Source organism: Pseudorasbora parva, chromosome 7, assembly GCF_024679245.1.
Source record: "Pseudorasbora parva isolate DD20220531a chromosome 7, ASM2467924v1, whole genome shotgun sequence".
Taxonomy (NCBI): domain Eukaryota; kingdom Metazoa; phylum Chordata; class Actinopteri; order Cypriniformes; family Gobionidae; genus Pseudorasbora; species Pseudorasbora parva.
The window spans coordinates 19,109,388-19,123,227 of NC_090178.1; the positions used below are offsets into that span (position 1 = coordinate 19,109,388).

The 13,840-nt window shown below is 36.6% G+C and overlaps 1 protein-coding gene and 1 long non-coding RNA gene across 2 annotated transcripts; one reads left to right on the forward strand and one right to left on the reverse strand.

The window, feature by feature from the left end:
* Positions 1–1,629: 1,629 nt before the first annotated feature.
* On the reverse strand, positions 1,630–9,761 carry mlf2 (myeloid leukemia factor 2). The gene is made up of 8 exons (XM_067448430.1): positions 8,980–9,761; positions 8,743–8,851; positions 8,502–8,543; positions 8,229–8,282; positions 7,824–7,952; positions 2,597–2,756; positions 2,248–2,465; positions 1,630–2,137 (listed from the first exon to the last, which is right to left on the reverse strand). The coding sequence occupies exons 1-7, from the start codon at positions 9,021–9,023 to the stop codon at positions 2,251–2,253; spliced, it is 753 nt and encodes a 250-aa protein (XP_067304531.1). The 5' UTR covers positions 9,024–9,761; the 3' UTR covers positions 1,630–2,137; positions 2,248–2,250.
* A 1,298-nt stretch (positions 9,762–11,059) lies between these two features.
* LOC137082880 (uncharacterized) lies at positions 11,060–13,441 on the forward strand. The gene is made up of 4 exons (XR_010906418.1): positions 11,060–11,624; positions 11,917–11,970; positions 12,084–12,137; positions 12,911–13,441. It is a non-coding gene; the product is annotated as an uncharacterized lncRNA (long non-coding RNA).
* The last annotated feature ends 399 nt before the right edge of the window (positions 13,442–13,840 follow it).

The following is a 13,840-nucleotide window of genomic DNA, read 5'->3' on the forward strand; positions in this document are numbered from 1 at the left end:
ATGAGCAACAAGGATTTTTCTTGAATCCCTCCCAAACAACATGTGGTGATGTAGGGGCCATTTGATTGTAGTTTTAATTGATTGTAGCCTAAAAAGGCTTTCTTGCCCCAGAACTCAACTAATCTCTGCAATTCTCCATCAGTGATCCTTTGGAGAGGCTTTGTCCTCTTAAAGTTTCCTCCTGACAATGCATTAGGACGATACAGACACGTCATCTTCCAAAGGATAAACAATATAGATTTATCTTTACATCCAATTTTGATCATATTTTCAAGGGGTGCCAATAATTTTGAACACCACATATACATAAAAATATGCCTCAAAGCTTCGCCCATGCCACTCTGATCCTAATTGCTATGTATAAGCTATGCTGTAAAACATGCCACCCTCATTACATACGGACATAAGCATTTCCAGTCCCTCAGTTCTCTCAGTCTCTGAAAAGCCAATGTTGATTCTCGTTTTATTACGAGCTCGGTTGTATTCTGTTTTTGCCAGCAGACTCTGCTTTGTTCGGCATTTGTTGAAAACGGATGATTCCCAGAGGCTTGTTGCATGAAGCTAGCTGAACAAACTCTGAGTTTCAGAGTAGGTTTAGAGTTGACAAATCCAGATAAATCCAAACTGGTTTAGATCAAGTTCAACCGTTTCTCAAAGCTTGGTATAAACTTTCTCTGTTAACTCATGTTTAATCTAGAGTTTGCGATTAACTCTCAAGCGCCTGCACCTGAAAGTGTGACACGTGCGGCAAACAGCCAATCACGGTGTCCATTTGATTAACTTCTCTTCTAAAGATTGAGAGATCGTTTCGAAAATTATCATGAAATTAAATGCGTTTACAAGGCAGGAATAAACACTTTAGTTTGAGAAGGCAGATGAAATAATATCTGACTATATCAATGCATGATGTGAATCAAAGAAACATGCCTAATAATTATAGCTTCACATAGAGCTCAAATTAATACATTGTTTAAAAGAATTATGAACGGATGTATTATATATTACTATTTGGCTACTTTTCAATTAATATAATATTTATATGACCATATTATATAAATTCAAAGTGATTATTCATATAATAAATAATTACCACCAAAAGATGCACAATTCATTATAAACTGCTTTAATTTTGAACGAGACATACAGGGTGTGTGGCTTTATTGCATCTTTACTTGCAGCTGATTGGTCCAGTTAGGGTTTGCTATCTCTAACCCAGAATAAAACCTGCTCCACCTTCTTGAGCCCGAAAAAACAGAGTTTGCTCAAACTAACCTCGAACTTACCTGGGTAACAACTGAAACCAGCTTTGTGCAACAGGCCACTAGAGGTTCAATATTTAGCTGCTGCATATCAATCAATCATTCTTGTTAGTTGTGACAACTAACATGTGCCCCTCCCACAGTACACATGGGTCAAAGTAGCCAGAGCAGGTTGTTTTTAAAAATAGATATAGATATGACAAGACACACATGGGCAAATAACACACTTGCAATTTTCTATGAAAACCATTTAGACAGGTCTAAAACGTAAACGCTTATAATAGGCTATAACCATAGTGAATCGGGAATAATAGTTGGAACACCAAGCCTATTGTTGTCTAATGAGGCATTAATGTAACAAGACGGCACAGTCAATGAAGTTCTTTTTATTAGTTAATAAGTTTAATTAGTCAGCATTGTACAGTTAAACCCACAGATACCCTAGTGTCAACACAAACATATACGGACTTTACAGTGTGTGTGTGTGTGTGTGTGTGTGTAAATGTGTAGTGTATCATTAAATATTTGGATATTGAAATATTGGAAGCATGAGAATTCATTTAAATACAAAGATGTCTGTGTGTATGTATATATCACAAGGTTGAAGAGCTGTTTGAATTGATGAATGCTGGTGTGTATGCTTTGGGAGTAGTAACATGGTATGAAGTACACAGGCCAGGCCAAATTCCACACAACAAAGATGCAGTCTAAAAACTTCAACCTGTGTTATAATACCTCATGCCAGCACATGTCCCTGTAAGGAGCTGACTACACATATTGAGACAGTTCAGATCTATCAAACATTTGACCCATCGGTTATAATTTTCTTCTCTATCCCTCCCTTCTCTCTTTTCACAGCATCAGCTAGACAACGCCACCTGTAAACAGATGCACAACATGTAAAAAAAAAAAAAAGAAAAAGTGAGGCCCGAATCTACAAAATCGCATCAAGGAGACAAGTTTCAGTCGGGCTGTGTAAGATTCGTACCTCTCACCAGTCGTAGCGAGGGCGGGAGTGAGGAGGATGGTGGCGTGGTGACTCGTGGCGGGGCGAGGGAGAGGAGGAGGAGCTCGGAGGTGCTGTCAGGGCCAGCTGCTGTCCAAGCCCTGCACTCCGGTCACGCCCGTAATCTAAACTACGGGCATTAGAGGGGCGGTACCGCCCCAACTCTCTCCTCCACTCTTCATCAAAGGCAGCTGCCTCACCTGAAAAAACAATTGTTTAACAATAGTGAATAGGAGAATTTTTTCACAAAGGTTTGACATTTAAGCAGTTGTTGGCAGTTTAAGGGGAGAAAAAAAGAGAAAAGTATAGAATATAGGAGGATTCAACCCACTTTCTTCCAGGTTGAAGAAGTCCTGTCTCTCTTCACGGTCACCCGTGAGACGGTTCCTAGACCGTTCCATCACATGACCTCTCTCACCAATGTGATGTCCTATAGCCATTCGCTCCAGTCCACTCTCACTGTCCCGCATCGTTTGACGCGTCTCTCTGATCTAAACAAACATACACAGAAACTTTTAGGGGTGATTCAACAGTAGTGCCACTTCTGTGCAGTGTTGGGGGTAATGCATTTCAAGTAACTTGAGTAATGTAATCAGATTACTTTTTTCAAATAACTAGTAAAGTAAGTAAATTACTTTTAAATTTACAAAAAAAATCATATAAAACAATATAAAAGTTACCTTTTCAAATAAGTAACACAATTTACTTTGTTTACCCATTTACTGACTTGACAGCGCTCCTGTCCCAATGTTGGGAAAAATCAGGAGTAAGTGCAGGAATGCTTTGTGTATTGTGTAAACATGATGGATACTGTAGTTCTAAATGTTTACATGCATTCATTAATCTCACACGCACAAAAAAAAAGATTCAGTATTCCTCAAAATGTATAAAATCAGTGAAACGCAAAATCTGAATACTACAAAAACTTCCAATAATTAAATTAATAAAAACTCACTTTATTGCCTGTTGACCTTTGATGATTAAGTTGAACCATAGGTAAAAATAACTTCAGACTTTTTGTTTTTATTGGGGAAGTAAATATTAAAGGACAACTCCGGCGAATTTTTAAGTTTATCTTGATCGTTATACCTTTGTGAGTAGTCTATAGGAAAAAAAAACCAACCGGATTGGTGCTTGCAACACTGAGCTGTAAAACTTAATGCCCAGAGCCCCCACTCAGCTAAAACAGCAGTTACGGGGGCATACACATAAAGTGTGTTGCCTCTTACAGACATAAAATGCAATTAAAATGTCTGTCCAACATGAACAGGTCCCTTACATGACAACGAGATGCGTTTAGCCACTTATCCATTGTTTAAATTCACCTAAATAGTGTTTTAGACGGCTAGCTGTATCTCGCGCTAAAGTCCTGTGGAAACACAGCGGTAGCCGGAAAAAAAGGCGAATCGTCCAGTTGGTAAGAGCGTTGTGTGTGTAAAGCATGATTATTTTATTACTGCACATATTTCCTCAAGCCGTGTGTGCCCAAATGGAAGGATAAATAAAGTTAAAGTTTTTTTTAAATTTCTCCTGCCCCCTATTCCTCCACAATCCAGAATGGCATTGAAAGGTTTAAGCTGCGCTCTCTACAGTAGACATGAATTTGCATTCCCTTTAGCCAATGGCTTCGCTAGACAAGACCCTATTCCTCAGCTGGGATAATGCAGAGCCCTTTGAAACTGCACTGATTTGGACCTTCAACCGGTTGGTTGCCATTTAACATTAATATGGAGAAAAATACTAGTGTTTTCCTCACAAAGGAAGATTTTTGAAGAATGGCAGTAACCACACAGTTAACTGGAGCCTACTATAGAAAGTCAATGGCTCCAGTTAACTGTTTGGATACTGCCATTCTTCAAAAAATCTTCCTTTGTGTTCAGCTGAAGAAAGAAATTCATACAGGTTTGAAACAACTTGAGGGTGAGTAAAGGATGACAGAATTTTCATTTTAAAGTGAACTATCCCTTTAAAACTTCACAAAATGTATTCTTTAACTTCCGCTAACTGTCACACACACATTCACAGGAGACTGGCATTCCAGCATTTGATGTAGGATGCTCAGGTGAGAATATGCTAGTTCTCGGGAGAACCAAGTTTTGCGTTATCCTCTGCGCTTCCGTGTTCGTCACTGGAACTACACCTGCGTCTTACATCGTACACTGGAATGACAGTCTCTAGTGAACACGCATACGACAGTTAGCAGAAGTTGGAGATTACCGTTTGTGAACTTTTATATATGGATATTTTTCTTACACAAACACATTACTTCACTTCAGAAGGCCTTAACCCCCCAGAGCCGTGTGGAGCACTTTTATTGACGTCAAATAAAAAAAAAAAAAAACAGCCATTCACTGCCGTTATTATTATACCAACGATTTGTGGTTCAGAGTTAGATTAATTGAAAAACAAAGCAAAAATACATTTGTGATTCAAATGTCATTTGCATTGGGAGTCAGAAGATTTAGACTTCACTTGTCAGTGTATGTAAAAAAGAACTGGCTCAAAAGAGTTATTTGCCCAAGAATCTGACTTCTCTGGTCATACCATATGTTTTTAATCAACTAAAAAGAACTGCCTCACAAGAGCCATTTGCTTCAGAACCAGACTTGACTGGTCCTGTATAAAAACTAAATAACCGGCTCATGAGACATTCAATAGAGAACTGGATTTCACTGGTCATGCTGTTTTTTTTAATTCACTAAAACCAACTCATAAGAGTCACTCACTTCAAGCCAGGGTCAGGCTTAAATGGTTGCTTTGTATGTTTAAAATTTATACACACACACACAAACACACAAAGCTCATAAGAGTCATTGGACTCAAGATTCAGAATTCACTGGACTCTCTGTATGCTTTGTGCTGAACAGCAACATCAGATTCACACATACTCTGTTTGCAGTGTGTATGCAGGTGCAGTAGCAGCACAGGCACACTGTGCTTTTCACATATGATGTGTCTGCAGTGCGCAACCGATCTGCGGCTGTATCCAACAAACATTTATTCATTATTTTTATGTTAAATCCAAAAGTTGTTACTGATTTTTATTTTTTTTCAGCATTGTGATTCTCTTTGTACACCGTACATTATACAACCTTACATAGACGTATTCACGTTAATTTAAACAACGCATTATTAGATTTATTTCTTTTATACAGATTTATATATTAAAGGGTTAGTTCACTTGTCTGGCTATCACCAGACCAAGCTCAATCTTTTAAAATTGCACATTGGTCTCGGGAGTCTGCTCTGTTTTTTCTACAGTACATGAGGCGTGATCAGCGAGCATAATTCAAATAACCCTGAACGTGGATAGTCCTTCAACCAATCAGACCACAAGAGGAGTGATCAAAGGGCATCAATCCACTGCTTCTCTATCAGTCATTGTGTTAAACCCGCCAATAGCATGCCAGGTGGATAAGCCAGTCAGTGATTGGTTCCCGCAAAAGTATAACAGAAGCAGGATAAATTAATGTACAGGTTTCCAGCCTGAGCTGCAGGGCAAAATCAAATCGGCAGTTTAACCAGTCTATTAGTTCACCCAAAAATGAACATTCTGTCATTATTGATTCCCCTTCATGTTGTTTCAAAACCGTAAGACTTCCGTTCACCTTCTGAAAACAAATAAAGATATTTTTGATAAAATCCGAGAGCGTTTTATTTTAGCCGTCAATGGAGGGACAGAGAGCTCTCAGATTTCATCAAAAAGGTTTTCATTTGTGTTCCAAACATGAACAAAAGCCTTACGGGTCTGGAACAACATGAGGGTGAGTTTGCTGATGACAGAATTTAAATTTTTAGGTGAACTAACCCTTTAAGTTGCTTAAGCAAGTGTTAAAACATTTAAAACATACTTTTCTAATGTCAAAAGCACAAACATTTAAAATTAAAACCTACAATTGACAAAAACAGCCGATTCACATGCAATTTCACAAAAAAACAAGTGCCATCAATTTTGTTGCCTTGTTTATCTAAATGTGAGGTAAGGAGTAGTTTTCCTTGCTTTACACTTAAGCAAAAGAGAGTTGGTGTGTATGGTGAAATTACTAAATTTTTGTATCAATCCATGTAAATTTTTATGCAAACAATACACTGTCACTTTAATTCATCACGTGAAGCACAGAAAAAAATAGATTAATTGCAGAAACGATTACTGCACTGTTGCAGACACACTGCTCCTTGAAATCATTCTCAGACCGCATCCATGTGCAGTGTGAATGCTCTAACCACAGAGGGAAAAAATGCATTGCATAGGCCCCGCAAATGTGTGATGTGTGAACCTCATGCAAGGCCTTTACTGATGGTACCCTTTTAGACTATTTTAATCTGCTATCCGGATCCATGGAAGAATGTTCACGCAAATACCATTAACAGAACCAAATGACATGAAAATCATTTTGTTGTGGTATTTAAAAAAAAAGGAAAAAAAAGGAACAACTAAAATTAATTTCACCTTATTCACAAAAGTCAGCGCTTTGCCTGGTACAAGTAACCCTGCATACATTTTCCATCCATCGGGACAGATGAAATTTAGCAAATTACATTTGCGTACTTGCCGATACCAAGTACCGATATGAATACTTAATACCATTACAGTTCTTCTAACAATGTTTTATTTTCATCAGATCTTTTTCACTTTCTGACTAACAAAATAAAAATATAAATCGATGCTGTTGCTGACATTTGAACATTAAACGTAGTGTTTTCCTAAGCAAACATGGCACTGCGGCCCATTTAACATAAATGTAACCTGTAACATTCAGTGAATTTCAGTACCACACAACAGTGCAGATCAACTGAAATTATGTTATCATAGTTATACAGCCTTTTTCGGAAAAGTGACAGGCAGGTTGGCTTGATGAAAAGAAGCTTCTTTGCATTATCAGCTATGAGCCTATTTCGGTTTTCATCTACAATGTGTGACACTGAGCTAAGGATGTGTGATTAAAAGACTCATGATTAAAAGAGTGCTGTTAGACGACTTGGAAAATAAAGGAAATTTGTGCAAATGTAATGTTTTGCTTATACATTTTACAAATGCTATGCTTAAATTTCCATGTGATCTATTTTTAGTGGTATTCAGTATGGCATTTGACTATTTATTTTAAGTGTCCTTTCAAATGGATCGCACTAAACAGCCTTTCACTACATTCAACACTACTCACTACCGAGAGGTATCTGTGTGACGAGAGGTTAAGCTTGGTTTATACCTTCCTTAAAAGAGTATACACCCTTTTCACTTGCCATTGTGGCGAATGTAACTTTCCGCACGGCTCTGCCAAAAAATAAAGTGTTATCGGGTGCGGTTGTATCGGGGTAGTTTTACAAGTAAGAGTACTTGAGCACAGTATTGGACCGACACCCGAGTACGGGTATCGGTGCATCCCTAGAACAAATAATGGGGAATATAAATATTAATGGGCATATATCTAGATACATGCCAGATATTCAAATTGGTATTCAAAAATCAGTCATTGACATGGAACCCCTGAATGTCTATAGCATAATATACGGTGCATAAAACATGGTAGCACTCTGATGGGTGTCTATGCATCTCTTACACCCCCTGGAGCAGTGCGAAATTCACTGGTCTGCTGATAGACTTTCGGTGCCCCTGGATCTGTGGAGGAGTATGAGATGACTGTGGAGGAAGAGAAGGTCTGGCAGTTTGGGGTACCAGACATGCGTTCCTGAAGAAAAAGAAGTTACGAAAGTGTGATCTAAGATCAGTTGACCGCAATCATTTGTGCAATTGTATTCTCTCAAAACATAAAATGCATGTAGGATTTCAATTATTTTAATGTGAAATCAACAAGGTAGCTACTTGAAAGCACTCATTCCAGTTCAAAAGCAGCAAACAACAATGCACCCTTGCAATGAACAAACAGAAGCCTTGTTCTTGTTATTGAAAACCACAGTGTTTCAATATTTCTGAATTGCGCCTGCCAGGCCACCATGAAACTCACCATGTTCTCCATCATCCCACTCATCATGCTGAACATGTCCATGAAACCTCCACCCTGAGAAAAAACAAAATGCACTCACATAAAAATCATTTAACGATACTGCACCATTTCTGCCGCTAATCAAATGATTGAACTTCTTTGTACAGACAGACAAGGCGTTTTTTGTTGACATTAAAAGCACAAGATGCTCTTTGGATCGTTTTCAAATCCTGCTTGAGAACATGATCTTCAGGTTTTACCCTGCAAAAAGGTAAACAAAGAACATTGTCATACCATTCCCATCATGCCGAAGGGGGTCAAGGCTCCAGCTTGAGGCTATAAAGGGTGGACGACAAAATTTGGACACTGTAATTTTTTTAAACAAACCTAAAAAGCACCCAAAAAGAGTGCAATTAAGATAAACTGCCACCAGAGATGCAGAATTCTGCATCAGATTGACAGTCAACATATTAACGGTGTCATTTTCCCTTAAAATTGTTAAAATCAGGCCATGTTTTTGTGGCTCTGATGGTACCTGTATGCGTGTGCGTGGATGCTGGATCTGAGGGGTCAGGGGAAACGGATCCATCCCGAATGACCCAAAGAGACTCCTCATCTGGTGCCTGTGTGCCGCGAACGGGTCCCTGTCACAACATAACATCCAAATCATAGCTAGTCGTACAATTTACATTAAATAATATTTGAAAGCACAAATGGATTAAGTTTGTTATCCTCAAACGCATGTTGTCATTTTAAAATAACTAATACTCACATCATATATGGGTTGTCATCCACATCATTCAAGTAGTGAAACATTTTTGTTGGTCTTTCTTGGTTGGTTTAACTTCCACCAGAAAATAAACTTCAGTCTCTTTAATCAAAAGCCAACACAACGACAGCTCAGGGGCTCTTAATTGGTCAACCAATCATCAAGCTCCCTTTGCCAGATATGCAAAACACCCTCAATCGGAGAATTACACAATTCGGCCTGCACGTTATTTTACTTAACCACAATGCAAACCATCAATTTACCGAGCGAGATCGATAAAACACCCTGATATACTAAAGCAGCTCTGCAGAACATTTATACATAGGCGAATACTCTCGAATATTCCAGACAGGTGCTAATCCAAAACAGCCTGCAAGCTATTTCAGATTGTTAGCCTAGCATAATAACATGCGCGCTGAAATGATTTGTTTAAAACCACAACAAGATTCAGAGGTACGAGTCAAGGTGAATTATGACAAGCTGAAGAGAAAAACAGCAGCACGCAGAGCAGACGGACCGACGGAAATAACCGCCGCAGATGAGCACAGGAAGACAGTATGACAAAGGAAACAAAACCTTGAAGATCTTAGGCGAATATCTTGCGCTTCTGAGATATTCACGCGGTTTTTTTCGGGGTGTATTACATCAGAACCGATGCTGTGTCACGCGCTGACACTAAAAAATAAACTCCACTGAGGAAGAGATGGCTTTGATGGGAAGATTACGTGCACTTAGTAAAGCAGGCACAAAAGCCAAACGTCAACAGAAAAGAGAGATGGGAGGGGGAGGAAGAGGAGGGGAACAGCCCTGTTCACATTCCGGTGAATCAAGATAAAAGTTCAATCTTTGCTCTCAAAATTATTATTGTTATTATTCTTTTTGGTTCAGATGTTTTTATTTGTTGGTCACCCGTGGGTCATTTGAATGTTATCTTAATGATTTCAGAGATTTATTAATTTGATGCTTGGGTTGGCCATAATCTCATTATGGACGTTGTATAAATATACGTTTATGAAAATGCGAGGAAATAACGAGAGAGTTTTATTAAAGACATTAACTACACTATACATTTTAATTTAGCTTTATATTGTATATTCATTTTTTAGTGTATTAATATTATTAGGATTTGTAATTGTATTATATTTTCTTTAACATCATTTTGTGTGCCTTTGTTGATTTTTTGTGTGCAAAATATGAAGCGATTTAAAATAGTAAAATTGTAATGTATACATTACAGTATGTACTATGCATATGTACGAGGAGGGGGAGGGGGCTTTTATCGTGATACAATCCTTACATTTCCTAGCATAGCCTTTGTTCTTTGTTCTCGTGTTCTGAAATCGAACGCGAATAGTGTATTTCCCTAATACATTTGATTGTACGTTTGAAAAACATTTAATGTATATATTTTTAGGATTAAGCATACATTATAGAGGTTATTTTTTTTGTCTGTCGCTAGATGGCAGTATACTGGAGGCAAACAGAGAGCCGCCCTCTCGTCGACAGAAGCAAAGCCACCTTTCCACTTGTTTCCAAATTCGGTCACGTGATTGTCCATGAACGTCCTATTGGCAAGCTTTAGATTTTATATTAGATTATTATTATTATTATTATTATTATTATTATTATTATTATTATTATTATTATTATTATTATTATTATTATTATTTATTTCTCTTCAAGTGTTTAGCCATAAACTATATAACTTTGGCTATAACTTTTTGACTGCAAAATTCAACTTGTCTTCCATGACTTGCACCCGTCTTCACTATGGTTTAGGTTCGTGTATTATGATGAGATTTTTTTTTTTTAATTATACGTTTTATTAATAATATAATATTTAGGCTAATAGAAATAGACAAAAAGGCATTTTACTAGCATTTTCAAACCTTTGGACCACAAGGTTTCCATTCTTCACTATTCTAGAGGATGTGTGTTTTTTTCTTTTTGGATGTATTTTTTGAAATTATAAAGTAAATATGTTTACAAATACAGATAATTCCAAAAATCTAAATAAAAAAAAATCGCTGCGCCCCTAGCTGCCATTTGAGAGGAACTGCAAACTGTGTTCAATAATAACCAACTGCAGAACCGCAGAACCCATATACGTCACTCACAACGCTCTGAGGACAACAGCGCCATGCCACAGTCTCATGCCGGAAGTGGGCGGAGTTCACGAAAACTAAACAATCGGCACGGCGGAAGAAGAGGACACGGTAAACAGCTGTTTTGTGTTGTGGTTTTAATCTATCAAGTTTATTTGTGTTGTGTATTTGATCCATCGTTGTTGTATTAACACTTTATACAGAACGTGGCTCTATTTTTTTCTAATGTGCTCTGCTTTACGATGTCTATCGCGTCTGTTGATATGGTCTTGGTTTAAGTAACATAATTGTTTGTGATTTTATTTTGTTGTTGGCGCCGTATTTTTTATTTGCTTTTATCTGATACTGACCAGTGTTTTATGTGTTTTTCCCACTAATTTATTGAGGCATTACGATTTGGAGAGGATTAGCTTTACTTCATGTACATCAATGCAAGACATTCTGCAACAGTTTCTACTGCCCAGTGTTTTAAACATGGTTTTAAACTGACCAGATGGCACAGTACACCTTCAAATTCACTTCAAAAAGCAGTTGTCCATGGAGGTATGAAGGTTTTGAGTTATTTGTTTATACACAGTAGCAAGAAATAGTATTTATTTGTTGTCCCTTTTGAATTAGTTGGTTATAAAGTTTCAAGTGTATATATATATATATATATATATATATATATATATATATATATATATATATATATATATATATATATATATATATATATATATATAGCTTAAGCTAACAAAATGCAAACACTATTTCATGTGTTTGAATGTGTCCCAATAAAATTAAATTAAGTACACAACCAAGCATTATATATATCTGTTTGATTTTGTTGCAGTAAATTGACAATCAGAATGTCACCCCAGGACAATGGAAGCTGATCAAAAACAAGGTTAGTTTTAAAAGGCTCTAATAAAGACATAAGCAACTTATACAGATAGTGTGTTGTTATATGTCACATTTTCCAGGAATGTTCTTCTATTCTATAATGTTCGATTGTTTTAGACTGTTCCACAACAGTTGGATGGCTCTATTGACAGTAGGATCTTCATGTTAATGGTAAGAAAAAGAAGGAAAAGGTAATTTTTTTTTAAATACAAGCTTCCCTTCATTAGGATAAAAAACATGAGGGCTTTTCACACTTGAAATAGGAAACTCCGGGTATACAGAATCTTGGGTTATCTTGCTTCATGTTTCACACTGATCATCATTTACCTGAGATGAACAATTAATCCTCGGTATTCATACACTGCCGTTCCACTGTCCTTTAATAAACCATGGGATAACATATGTGCAGTATCAGGGTCACTGACAGACACTGCACTGCACACAATATGTTTTCATAAATGCTCAAGCTTTGCATGTCCTTGTATTACAAGTTTATCCTGAATGGACATTTCAGACTATACAATCATTTAAATGGTCTCTTCTTCGCTGCAATTGCGTTTTCTGTTTGCATTTGATGTTTTTCCTCTTCAATGCTGACTTTATTATTTATATAGAGTGCACAGTGTTTCAGTGACTGTCCAAAGCACGTAAATATAAAAGTGTGAAATGTTACTTTACCCGAGGTTAAAAGTGTGTTTAAAATAACGATAAGCTCAGTGTGAGAAGCCCTATGAAGTGCTTGCCTTTAATTTCTGTATACACTTTGAACTGAAAATGGTTAATTAATTTGATTGTGACAGGGTATCATTTATGTCAGAAATTTAGACATGAGAAACTGAATTTCACAACTTTATTATACATGCTACATCCTGACTTCATCACACGATATTGTTAAAACACTTCCAACATTTCATCCTATTTGTTTGTACCCTTGTCTCATGAAGGAGCCACGGATCACAGAAGACATCTGCACTGCAGTGTAAAGACTCTGGAACAACCAAAAGTTTTCAACAGTTTAGTGGAAGAGCCCTGATTTCTGAAATGTGAAAGTGGAAGACTAGGAAAAAGCCCTTCAACTTTCACAGGCTGAATGGTTGACCGACAACTGGCCAAAGAGACAGTTGTCAATGTTTATAGAGGTTACATTTATTTTAGATTTAATTTGTCATGTACCTGTTGTGCAATTACTTTCAACTTAGTTCAATTTATTCCCCCTGGTCTGATTGTGTATTTTTTTAAAGCAAACCCAAGCTTGTATATGATGCCTTTGCTACTTAAGGGGATTTTTAAGGAACATTTTATAAAATTAAACAATTTCTGTGTGTTTTGGGGTTTGTTTGATTAATCTGAATCATGCATAACAGTGTAGAATTGTGTAATATATATTATGTACTATGAAAAAAAAGGTTTATTCTGAGATGCTTGAGTAAAAAACAAATATATTGTGTCATAAAAATAAATGTTCAAATGCTCAATCTTTGTTTTCATTTTTTGTGTGTTAAGATTTGTGTTCAGTTTATCTAATATAATATTTAAAACATAATATAAATAAATAAAAAATAATAGCAACTTTTTACTTTAAAAACGTTACAATATTTTTTTTATAAATACATTTTTTTAAGTAAATTATTTTATGTTGTATTAATATCCAGTATTGTTTATTTTAAAACATATTTATATGATTTAACTATGAGTGAGTATATCTATCTAGCCTATCTATCATCTCTCTATCTATCTTCAATTAGAACTTATTAATTAAATACTTGACATTATTAACATCGTTTAAAATTTGGGCTTGAAACGCTCCAAATAGAGCAATGTATGCGAAGATAAATCAGCTCCGCCCACTTCCGGCATGAGACTGTGGCGTGGCG